Source organism: Bactrocera tryoni, chromosome 1 (genome assembly GCF_016617805.1).
Source record: "Bactrocera tryoni isolate S06 chromosome 1, CSIRO_BtryS06_freeze2, whole genome shotgun sequence".
Taxonomy (NCBI): Eukaryota; Metazoa; Arthropoda; class Insecta; order Diptera; family Tephritidae; genus Bactrocera; species Bactrocera tryoni.
This window is the reverse complement of record NC_052499.1, coordinates 52123583-52135593: the sequence shown is the minus strand read 5'-3', so window position 1 is coordinate 52135593 and position 12011 is coordinate 52123583. Positions and strand designations below refer to the sequence as shown.

The window sequence follows — 12011 nt, the reverse complement described above, 5'->3', positions numbered from 1 at the left end:
AGAATATTTCAGCTTGTAGTCGATAATCGAACCACATGTTATATTTTTATACCGCAATTTATTGCAGGCAATGCAGTTTGCTGATTAGTTACCAGCAAAACCCTAAAATTAATCGTGCACAGCGACATCTACGTGTCAGAGTTTACAGTTTTCAAGTGGACAGAAACGAAGAACTTAATATTATTACGGAAAAAAATAAATCTTACAAGCACGACCTGGTAAGCCTAAGCAAACAGCTGATTTATTAAATATTCGGTCCACTCCACACATTTCGCGTAACACAGCTATTTAGTAATTAGGCGCTTCAGCATTACCAAAAAATGTTACAATTTGCTAGAATTGCTGTACGAAGTGGTAATTAACAACTAAACTATGTGTATTCTAAGTTTTCATTGATATTAATTGCAGTTGCTAGCAGCCACCAGGCGGTCGTAACCCCACTTTTAAACAGTGCAATAACTCGGCGAAATTTTTGTGCACCTGTGGAAAATAAGGATCAGCCCATCGATATACCCAACCCTTTCGAGAAAGAGCGCCGTGTGTGCATTCTTTGCAAACACAATATAGTACCAGAGTATAAAAATGTGAAGTTGCTATCCCAGTTCCAGTCTCCTTACACAGGTCGTATTTATGGCCGACATATAACTGGGTTGTGTAAACAAAAACAAGAACAAGTAGAGAAAGCAATTATTCGTGCACAAAATTGTGCTATGATGCCGACATACCACAAGGAAATGGACTTTATGCAAGATCCGCGTTTGTTTGATCCTGAAAAGCCAATACGCCCACATAAATACTAAATGACGCAAGACAATTCTTAGGTATTTAATGTTAGACGTTTTATTTTTCGCCAATCGAATTAGGAAATAAACATCGTGTTAATTCTAAAAAGTGCTTAACTTTGAATGTATATATGTAATCATTTTATTTAACGAAAGCGAATGTATCCTGTATTTTTTCCAGAGCTTTAGCAAAGTCTGCTTTCCATTCTTCTACAGCTCGACTAAGTTCCGCAATGCGTTGTGTGTGTTGCTTACGATGCTCAAGTTCCTCTTGCACAATTTTTATTTGCTCCAGTAATGATTCCTTTGACACTTGCAAATCTCCATCTTGTTGAGACTGCTCTATGCTTTCCTCATCTTTATCACAATATTCTGTCGGTATATTCAGTTTTACAACCAATTTTGATCCAGATGTCTGAATGTGTTTGGACCTATCTTCAATGGATGTATTAAGTTTTTTATCTTCCATTTTTAGGAAAGGATTTCGATTTTTCGTAAGCCGTTTACCGATTTTTTAAATAGAAATTGAAAAAAACTAGAATTTGTCCGTTAAATTTAGCAAATATAATTATTTGGAAAATAGTTGAGAATTGATTGAAATTAGTTACTTTAATTTCTTTAGCGTTGCGTTTATTGTCCTTTTAATCTATCAAAAGAAAGGAACGTGAATATTTAAACAAATTTTTACGATTTTTTTTTTCTGCTAATGTAGAATATCTTTTTTACGAAACCGATTAAAATTTTTTAATAAATTTTTTATTATTTACTTTTCTTTTGTCGACATGTGTGGAAAAAAATTATGGAGCCAACGGAAAATGGAAAACTCATATAATTAAAAATGAAACAGTTATATTATTAATATTATACGAATCTTTATATCTAAAAAATTTTAGTTTATAACTCGGATAAACAAATATAATAAATAGATTTCAACAATTTTAAATTAGCATATTTTGATACCTATAAATATATTTGACATAAACTAAGAATCCATGATATATGTAATTGCTTGGCAAGTATTAACATCTCGTGTAGACCTTGTATTACTGGTAAAAAATAATCATTCAGCACAACTGCTGAACTTCGGAGATAAACTAATCATCTGTCAAAAATAGCACCTGACAAGCGAAGATAACAGAATAACTAACAGATTTTAACATAAATTAAACCAACGGTACGGTGTGTGGAACAGTAAATTGTTAGCATTATTTCCTTGTTACTAAATATTTCTGTTTATTTGCGTTTATTTATTAATTTTGCGGATATTATAGTGTATTTGTGCGCACCTCTTAAGAAAACAAGCAAAAAATCAAGGGTGAGGTCGAGCAAGCATAATTCGTGACGCGAATACTAAAGTGACGGCAATAATCGACGCCATTTTTTAACATATGTATGTAAGACTAATTACCTAAAAAAGTGTTTGGTAAAGAAAAGAGCTGGTGTGAACAGAAGCAGAGCTAAATGAGCTTAATTAATTTCCTGAATTCCAAATTAAAGCCTTCCGTAGAATGCGAAGCTCTATGTGAAGATGGTTATTCTGCAAACAATTTGATTGCAGACGATGCAGAACAACTTTCACGAGGCTTCCTGGCCTATGCCGTTTCTAAACCCCCTGTGGAGATTGTATTTGACTTCCCCAAAGCTGTTGAAGTGAAGGTAATCAAGTTATGGAATAGCAATGGTGCTTTACGTTCGACAGCTTTTGAGCTACATGGCAAGTTCGAGGGTATTTGGGAACGTGTTGCCTATGCTCGTGACCTTGCTGAGGGCGTCGACTCTGTAACGTTTTGCTATCAAAGTGATTATAATTCCCGTAGTAATGCGGAAAGTGCGGCTACTCAAGCACAAAGCAAAAAAACATTTTTCTTTAAGACAGCGCATCGTTTACTGTCCAACGCTAGTAGTTTGAAAATAATAATTTGTGCTTCAAAGCGATGTCCACCAGTGCTGCGAAAAATCGAAGTATGGGGCTTGCCTTCTCGATCATTGGAGAAAGCCGATCGTGAACTTGTTAAAACAATCTGGAGTGAGATAGTCAATCCACATGGTTTTCAAACGACAGAAGAGAGAAATCGTCGCTCACCAACGCGTAGCATACCAGAATTAAATGAGTACTCAACTTTGAAAATACCAGAAGAGTTTCTCGATGAGATCACCTGGGAGCTAATGGTTGGTATAATAAGCCTTTTCCATTATTAATTAATACCATATTTTTTTGTTTTCTTTTCAGATTTTCCCTACTGTACTTCCCTCAGGTAAAATTGTGGACCAATCCACAATAGATAAGCATTCTGAAGTGGAAGCTAAATGGGGCCGTCTGCCATCGGATCCTTTTACTGGCCTTGAATTTACCTCACAACGCAAAGCAATTCTCAACCTTGCCCTTAAGGCACGCATAGAAAAGTTCCTTATGGAAAATTCCGAGCACTTTAAAACAGTGCCACGTTCTTTAGGGAGTTCCTTTGTTCGGCGCAGCAAAAATCGACATGCCTCACAGTTTGCAAGCTTTTGCCAACGTCACAGTTCTAGTATCGGTACTTACTCATCATTATCGGCGGCATTTTACAAGTCTTCTTCTCAAGCTTCCGCCACAGCTACATCATCATCAATACCGCCGCCAAAACGGCCCAGACTTAGTGATAACACCACATATCGACTGGAAACATCCCTTACTTCTACAACAACGCACACCACTTCCAGTACTCCATTATCACTTTCCTCAAAGTCAATGCCATTTTCTGTGGCCGCTTCATCAGCCTTATCGACAGCATCTTCCACTCCAATTCCGACAGGCATTAATCACGCCATTCAACAAGCATTGAAAAATGTTACACGCTATACATGTCCGCCCGCAGAAACGAAACCAGCCACATGTATAAGCTGTCAGACGGAACATTTCTCATATGAAATTGTTACATGTGGGCATCTGGTATGTCGTGCTTGCTTAGTACAGTTAACTAAGGACGAAATGTGCACATGTAAGGCGAGCTTTCGCACAGTCGATGTGGAGCGTTACCATAAATTGTAAGCGTTCACGCATTTGGCGATGTTAACATACGAACTGATTAATGAGCCTAAAAGAAGTCATTAAAGTGCTAGTTTTGTTTTATAATTTGTCTCAGTTTTGTTCGGTCACTGTTATGAATCGTTGGCAAAGTTAACTGGGCGGTTTGGTTAAACAAAAACTTGTACAATTTTTGTTAACGTCGTCCAAGTGAAGGAAATTAAATATTGTTGCAAAGTATTTCAAAATGCTCACTTAGAGCATTATTAAAAGGCTTTAATGAAACAGACTTTGTGATTCATATGATTCATACGCTTATGTTCATAAATACATTGATATTTTTTTATTATTAATTTGTAGTTTTTATTTTCCAACGATTTGTAACAGAGCTACTGAATAGTTATTTAGTCTCAGGCTAGTTTTAAATAATACTTAATCACATAAAAATAAACATGGAATTAATAAAAAACTGGTATTTCACTACTCAATGACAAACAAGTTATAGCGATACATGTAGTGTTGGTTAAATATATGAAATTGAAATTGTATTAGCTAACAACTCGAATTAGAGTGTATCTCTGTTTCATTTGTGTTTTTAAAGTTATTAGAATTACAGAAATTTTGGTTTTGAATCTAATCTATATCCACGACTTATATACATATATTTGGGCATACAATTATAATATATGATAAAACAAAAGCATATATGAACTATAACATTTGCAAAGATTACAATATATCTGCGTATACTAATCTGGGAATTACACCCTATAAAAACATGCAAAAAATATATTTACATTGAATAAAATACTTCAAATTAATAGAATATAGTTATTTTTATTACGGTCTTGAAGAAACTTCACTTCAGTTACAATAATACATTTCATGTAATTATTTAGATTTTTGATAATTTATTGGTAAAGATATCCCTTAGCAGGTACAGAATGCCTCGGTTCAGTTTCCACTTAGTGATTTTTCCTTTTCAAACTTCAGCAAACTAATTTTGCGAGTTCTCCCACCTCCATATTTTATATCACCATTCTTTGACACCACACGATGACAAGGTATTACGATAGATATTTCGTTACTGCCAACAGCTGTGCCTACTGCGCGTACTGCATTCGGTTTCCCAATTCTATCTGCGATATCACCATATGTACATGTCTGACCGGAAGGTATTTTTAACAATTCATTCCACACTGCCTCTTGAAACGGCGTACCAGACACCGCAACATTGAGAATCATATCTTCTTTATTAAATATTCTATCAGCCAGAATTCGCGCTTGATTCAAGTCTTCTAAGAGCAAAGCATTTGGCCAACGTTTCTGCAGTAACAACTCATAATTATTTGTTATATTCTCCTTGTCTTCGCTTTCAGCAAAGTGTAAATAGCAAATTGCGTTATTCGCATCTTTAAGGAAACCCAATACGATGTCGCCAAATTGACTATCAACAAGTCCGTATGAGATCCTAACAGGTTTCTTATTACCAAAGGATTTAAGAATAACTTGTTTATTTCCTAGCATTCTGATGAAATCATTAGTGAAGTAATTGAATAAGTTGTTTTGTTATGATATTTTTTTTTTATTTTGCTACTGTCGGCTTTGTGGAGTTGCCGGACATTTTAATTTGAAAGCTAAATGAAATTTTTACTGCGAAAACATATAAGCAATATTGTATTACTGATGAAATATGAACGAATTTAAATTAACACATTTTTTAAACATGGTTATCAGTTATTACAAAGGTTATGATTGGGTACAATAATTTTCACCTATTCAACAACTATTATTTAAAAATCAAAGTATGTAGGTAAACAAATTTAATTCAAACACCCTGTTGTGCTCTTAAATCAAATATTACTATGGTAGCATCAATAATTATAAGAAAAACTCATCTTGTGGCAACATTATTTTACAACGGGTATTGTTTCATTTCCTATGGCAGACGATTTATTCCAGGTAGTTTATTTCAAAGACAAACCGGGAAATACATCATAAATTGTCATCATGTTTATGTTTTTTTGCAATAAATGTTTTTTGCCAAAGAATGTGGAAAATACAAACAAATACTATTTTTCAAATTGCGGTCACGTCTTTTGTCAGTCTTGCACGCCAACGGGGCTATGTCACATATGCAAGACACCCTACGCAGCCAGGACAATTGACGCCAATATGACCAAATCTATGGCGGTATATTTTGAGTCGCCCGTAAATGCATTTCGTCGATTTCAAAAAATCGTTCAATTTCAAACCATGCAGGATGCGCTAAACGCACATTACTACGTCAATTGCTTACCACAGCAGATCCAAGCTGCGCTAAAGAAACTTAATGGTATGAAGCGTATCGATGCACATTTGAATGAGAAATTAGCACATGAAACCACACGTATTGAGAAACTGAAAGCTTATTTAGCTTATAAAAAGCGATGTTTACAAGAGCGCAACCAAAGACATCAACGTCCGGCACGCGGCCGCTCCGCAACATCGACCACATACAGCAGTGGTCGTAATTCACGCCCTAAGACACCAACCATAAGCACCCTATCGGACGTAACAATGCCCAGCGCCGATTGCACCAAAAGTACAAATTTAAGCAACCAAAGTGACTCATTCTTAGATCATGTGCGGAATGATTTTACCATATAATATTTGAAATAAAAATGCTTGAATGTTAATAAATAAAATTAAAAAAAAATGTAAACTAATTTAACTTGCTATATAAATATGTGAATTTGAGTGAAAACTTAATTTGATTTAATTATAAGTGGCTGTATGTGTGAAGGTGTATATTATAATTTGAGCGAAAACTTTAATTAACTTTATTTAATTATAAGTGGTTGTTTGTACGAAGGTATATATGTATATGTACCATTACGCTTACGGTTAAATTGGAACCCAAACTTAATTAAACTATTTTTTTTTTATTATGATTGTGTGTTGAATATATTTAGCTAATCGCTATAGTGTACGTACCAACAAAATACGGAATGAACAGTCAATAACTTTTGTTTAAGATTATTCGATTATGCAAGAATTTTGCAAACTAATTTGTAAACATAAAGTAACACGTGAACAGATCTCCAATTTGTGCGTTTGTATGTACTCAACGCCTCGGATACAGCGACTACTAATAAAAGTTAATCAATGTGTTGCGTGTATAATCTCGTGTATGACAGAGTTAACAATAAAAACGTGTTGAAATTGTTTTTTTTTTTTTTTTATTATAATATCTATAGATCCTTTATAAGCGAAAAGAGTAAAACGTTTTAGCAACTGTACTAGATTATCACAGCGATAAGAAATTTAATTATCAAGGCTATAAATTGTTTTGCTAGTTTTGGAAAATTTCGAATAAATTCGGTGATTTCAGCGATTTGTTGATTAGTTTGTGGTTGAACTTGTAACGGAGTGTTATTGTATACGGAAGTGAAAATGTGGCGATTTTTACCAGTAGCTTTCCTGGCTGTTAGTGCGGCTGTGCTTATACCCGGAGTACCACAGGATTTTGCCGCTAACGATATTGTGCTCTCTGCCATTTCGGGTAAGTGATTTTACGGCAATAAATTGAGTTATTATGAAATATATTTGTTTTTCGAATAAGAAGGTTCAAAGTTTTAATAATTAAATTTAAAAAATGAGCACTTAAATTTAATTTTTGTTTCGTTGTGAAGGTTTAAACTTTTTATAATTCAACTAGTGGATCCGGCCACGCCTTGCTGTGGTATACATTTTATAGTATTATTCATTCTAAGTTGGTTCGAACTGGATACAGTGTGCCAAATTTTACTAAAATCGGTTTAGTAGTTTAGGAGTCCATCGCGGGCAAACAAGGTGACACCTTATTTTTATATAAAAAGATTTAAATATGAGCACTTTTATTTAAACATATTTTTTTACTAAACAAGTTGGCTAAAATCGAATGGAACCGTGACTTGCAACACGTGACCGAAAACCCAAAGTACTTTCGGTCTTTAGTAACCATTCAAAAATATATACTTATGTATATACATATGTACATATGTATGTGTGAGTGTTTAACATTGCGCACGGTTTACCGATAATGACTTGACCAAAGTACCCGGCTGTTCCTAGCAATCAGAAAACTTCATACAGAAGCAGAGCAATTATAATAATAAACCAATAAAAATAGTGCTTAACTACACACACGTGTAAAACATGTTTTCAATAAGTGGGAAATTCAAATTCTATTTTATTTTTAGATGAGATTGCACAAAAATTATCGGAAGAATACATAAGCTACTACAGAACAGGTGTTGAATCCGCAGCGCTACGGCAAATCAGCGCACAACTGGCAAAGGCGCACACTAAGAAGGACCTTTTCACCAAAGAACTGGATCAATTGTCTTTAGCTGATCAATTTGTTGCTTGCACCACTTGTCGCGCAACAGCTAATGTTATCGCGCGTACGTTTCGAGAGGAAGATGGTCCGGAGGCCGATCAGAAATTGAAAGCCATTGCTTTGGACGCCTGTCTTAGGCTGGAATTGCAAACTGCAGAAGTGTGTGAAAACCTAATTGATTTTAATCTCGACAGCGTTATCTACATAGTCAAGAATACGAAGATCGATTCGCGTACATTCTGTTCGTTATTCATGCAATTCAATTTCTGTAATGTGCAAAATGTCGATTACAATTGGACGCTCACAATTGATGGCAGTGGCGCGCCTGTTACGGCACCAAAATCGGATATACCCGCCAAGAGCGGAGATGAATTGAAAGTTTTGCAATTAACAGACATTCACTATGATCCGCTGTATGTACCTGGTGCTTTGGCTGCATGTGACGAACCACAGTGCTGTCAGCGTCATGCCGATACTACAACGGGTGAAGAGGCGGCGGGTTATTGGGGCGATTATCGTGATTGCGATGCACCGTGGCATATGATTGACGACGCTTTGAATCATATCAAGAGTACACACACTCAACTCGATTACATTTATCAAACCGGCGATGTTGTGGATCATATGGTTTGGGGTACTTCTGTTGCGAAAAATAATGATAGTTTGTGGAAATTTAACAATCGCCTAGCTGAGGTTTTCCCCGGTGTACCAGTATATCCCTGTATTGGCAACCATGAACCACATCCATTAAATCTGTAAGTTGAAATGTGTATATGTATATCTATTCGATAGTCAACTAATTGTAATGTTTAAATTAGTTTCAGCCCAAATGATGTGCCGGAGAATATCAATACTCTTTGGCTCTATGAACAATTATATGAACAATGGTCGACCTGGTTGCCAGCCGATACAAAGGAAACCATTCTGAAGGGTGGTTACTATACAGTGTCACCAAAAGCCGGTTTCCGTGTGATCGCATTGAATAACAACGATTGTTACACCGCAAACTATTGGTTATATTACGACGGCACGAATAAGATTCCACAATTGCAGTGGCTTCATGATACCTTGTTGGCCGCTGAAAAGGCAGGCGAATATGTGCATATACTGGCGCACATTCCCTCCGGTGACGGTAGTTGTTGGTCGGTATGGGCGCGTGAATTTAGCAGATTGGTTGAACGCTTCAGGAACACAATTAGTGGCATCTTCAATGGACATTCGCACAACGATGAAATGCTTATGTATTACTCGGAGAAAGGTCACGCGGTTTCCATTGCTTGGAATGGTGGCGCACTAACAACATATTCGAACAAAAATCCAAATTATCGGCTGTACCATGTGGAAGAGAAGAGCATGGTAAGTAGCTATACAAAAAAGTTGTATGCAAACAAGTTAATAAAAATATAAAAATCTCTCTTTCAAATTTAGCAAGTTGTAGATCACGAAACATGGATCTTCAATTTAACAGAAGCTAACGCTATTGGTGACAGTCAAACCCCAAAATGGTTCAAAGAATACGATTTTTCGACTGAGTTTACCGCAAACTTAAGTCCAGCTGGCATCAATATTTTGCTTGATGAAATGGTTGAGAACCCGAACGTTCTTAGAAAGGTATAAAAGGCATAATTTAATGTCATTTTCATTTCCAATATTAAATATTCTCATTTCCGTTACTTCCATCCTAGTATTGGACTTATAAAATGACAACTGCTGATCCGAAAATGAAAGAGGGTTGCGATAAGTCTTGTCTGCTTAGCACGATTTGTCGCATCGCGGTACATGTGAGTACTGAAAGAGCGCGTTGTGAAGAGCTGCAAGCCAAACTGACTATTGCTGTAAGTTAATCCATTAGCACAATCAAATTGCGGTACTAAATATATTACAATACCATTTTCAGTTGGACAATGAAACCACTACTCCAAGCACCACCACTACAGCGGCTACCTCAACGCCTTCAACCGTTGCACCGACAACTGAAGAAACTACTACCGAAAGTCCTGGTGGTGGCGGTGCGGCTTCCTCAGGCAGCTCAATAGTTAGTCTTGCACTGGCAGCAATACTGGCCATCATGCAGCATGTTTGAAAACCTAGAATTTGGGCACTGAATGGATGTCTGCTAATTTATACTCGTATTACTCCTAATTTATTAACATTTTACTACTAACTATTAAGTTCGGTCGGACCGAATGTTAGAAATTAATAAAAAAAAGTATTAAATAGTTAAGCGTTGGTATTCAGTATTCGTCAGTGTCAACATTCGACAGAATTCGGTACGTCTTCATTACATAGGTAAATAAGCTCAGTACTTCTCCTGTGAAAGCTTTGGCTGAAATTTTGTTATTACTTGAAAGCTCTGCTAATTATTCTAATTTTGCTTAGCCCCTGCAATGTTTTCTCCTTTTTAAAATTACACTGTTTGAATTCAAAATCAATGAACTTTGATTTCTGAGTTCTTTTTGAGATAGAGATTGAAACTCATTAAGTATCTTTTCTATAGATCTTGTTGCGCACTTTTGGGTTTTTGAAGCGCAGCGCAGTAAGGTTAGGTTAGGTAATGAGATTGACTCTACCAAGGATATCACTTGGACAATTTAGATCCCCGCTTGGTTGTATTACCTATGACCGCCATATGACCGCCAGTAATAGATCATCAAATCTACAAAGTGCTTTGAGCCTAGGTCTAGGTTTCGTCTTGACATCTGTGCCAAATGTCACTTTAAAATAATCATTAGTGCATTAGGCGATTTTTACTAATAGTGAAATTATTCAGCAAAAAAGTTCCATTAAATTTTGTGTGCGAAAATAAATTGTTGCTACCGAAACATTCACAATGTTGGAAAAGGTCTTCAATAATAATTATTTGTCGCGAGAAAGTGTTTTTGATTGTTGCAAATTATTTAAAGTGGGTCAAGATCGCGTTGACGGCGATCCACATCCAAAACGACCATCAACTGATGATCAACACGTCAATAAACTAAAGGAATTGGTGCTTGAGTTTCGACAATTAACAGTCAGAGATCTTACTGGCATCGTTGGAATATCGGAAAAATCAATGAAAACCATTTTGAAAGATCACTTGAGCCTAAGAAAAGTAAAAGGGCAATTGGTTTCAAAATCACACAATTTTTTGGCAAATCGGCGTGGCGTTAACGACTGTGAAACAATGATTTCCGACTACCAGCATATCATGAAACGTTTTATAACTGGCGATGATTTTGGATCTATGCTTACGACCTGGAAACAGACAATCAGTTGGCCGAATATCGTGGCAAAGGTGAGCCGAAGCCGAAAAAACACGTCAAAGCAGATCAAAAAAAAAAGGTTATAATGAAAATTTCTTCGATTGTCGAGTTATGACGCACTCCGAATTAATTTCGGCCGGCCAAACTGTCTACATGTAAAGCGAGGCGTGAATTATGGGTCGACATTTCTAGGTTTTTGCACCACAATAATGCACCGTCGCACACTGCATTGATTCTTCGTCACTTTTCGTAAAATTTTCAATCAATATCGTGCGAAATCACCATATTCGCCTGATTTAGCTCCGTGTGACTTCTGGTTATTCAGCAAACTCAAACGACTGTTCCAGGGAATCCGTTTTGAGAGGATGGAAGCCATTAAAGGTGAATCGCTACGCGCATTGAAGGCTTTTCCTGAACTTGAATTTAAAAACTGTTTCGAGGATTGGGAAAAAAGTTGGCACAAGTTTTGAGGCCTTCTTAAAACTTAACTCAAAAGTGGTTAAATGAATTTATACCCACATTTTTCGAATATTTTTTTGACAAAACTCGTTTATGTATGTACTTCATATTGCGGCATTTGTCATTTATTAATATAACTCTGTACTTATTGTAATTTATAT

General features: G+C 36.1%; 5 protein-coding genes across 5 annotated transcripts; 4 read left to right on the top strand and 1 right to left on the bottom strand.

Annotated features, from left to right (window-relative positions):
• The first annotated feature begins 233 nt into the window (after positions 1–233).
• LOC120766636 (28S ribosomal protein S18c, mitochondrial) lies at positions 234–906 on the top strand. Its single transcript, XM_040092254.1, has 2 exons — positions 234–354; positions 409–906. Exons 1-2 carry the CDS (start codon positions 321–323, stop codon positions 798–800), a joined length of 426 nt encoding a protein of 141 aa, XP_039948188.1. The 5' UTR covers positions 234–320; the 3' UTR covers positions 801–906.
• Positions 907–1908: 1002 nt separating this feature from the next.
• On the top strand, positions 1909–4139 carry LOC120779257 (RING finger protein 37). The gene is made up of 2 exons (XM_040111500.1): positions 1909–2951; positions 3013–4139. Exons 1-2 carry the CDS (start codon positions 2244–2246, stop codon positions 3808–3810), a joined length of 1506 nt encoding a protein of 501 aa, XP_039967434.1. The 5' UTR covers positions 1909–2243; the 3' UTR covers positions 3811–4139.
• Positions 4140–4603: 464 nt separating this feature from the next.
• Positions 4604–5384, bottom strand: LOC120779274 (methylated-DNA--protein-cysteine methyltransferase). Its single transcript, XM_040111502.1, has one exon. The coding sequence runs from the start codon at positions 5311–5313 to the stop codon at positions 4741–4743; it is 573 nt and encodes a 190-aa protein (XP_039967436.1). The 5' UTR covers positions 5314–5384; the 3' UTR covers positions 4604–4740.
• Positions 5385–5727: 343 nt separating this feature from the next.
• Positions 5728–6435, top strand: LOC120766723 (RING finger protein nenya-like). Its single transcript, XM_040092370.1, is given in 1 exon segment — positions 5728–6435. A coding segment is annotated over 1 exon segment (708 nt).
• A 602-nt stretch (positions 6436–7037) lies between these two features.
• On the top strand, positions 7038–10332 carry LOC120778819 (sphingomyelin phosphodiesterase-like). Its single transcript, XM_040110828.1, has 6 exons — positions 7038–7330; positions 8010–8904; positions 8968–9505; positions 9578–9760; positions 9835–9984; positions 10047–10332. The coding sequence occupies exons 1-6, from the start codon at positions 7222–7224 to the stop codon at positions 10230–10232; spliced, it is 2061 nt and encodes a 686-aa protein (XP_039966762.1). The 5' UTR covers positions 7038–7221; the 3' UTR covers positions 10233–10332.
• Positions 10333–12011: the final 1679 nt, after the last annotated feature.

Bases quoted from the DNA above. Each gene is read 5' to 3' on its own strand.
- LOC120766636 (XM_040092254.1), top strand. From the start codon at position 321: ATGTTACAATTTGCTAGAATTGCTGTACGAAGTG. The intron at 355-408 runs GTAATTAACAAC...TATTAATTGCAG, and splicing joins TAGAATTGCTGTACGAAGTG to TTGCTAGCAGCCACCAGGCG.
- LOC120779257 (XM_040111500.1), top strand. From the start codon at position 2,244: ATGAGCTTAATTAATTTCCTGAATTCCAAATTAAAGCCTTCCGTAGAA. The intron at 2,952-3,012 runs GTTGGTATAATA...TTTTCTTTTCAG, and splicing joins AGATCACCTGGGAGCTAATG to ATTTTCCCTACTGTACTTCC.
- LOC120779274 (XM_040111502.1), bottom strand. From the start codon at position 5,313: ATGCTAGGAAATAAACAAGTTATTCTTAAATCCTTTGGTAATAAGAAA.
- LOC120778819 (XM_040110828.1), top strand. From the start codon at position 7,222: ATGTGGCGATTTTTACCAGTAGCTTTCCTGGCTGTTAGTGCGGCTGTG. The intron at 8,905-8,967 runs GTAAGTTGAAAT...TGTTTAAATTAG, and splicing joins GAACCACATCCATTAAATCT to TTTCAGCCCAAATGATGTGC. The intron at 9,985-10,046 runs GTAAGTTAATCC...TACCATTTTCAG, and splicing joins AAGCCAAACTGACTATTGCT to TTGGACAATGAAACCACTAC.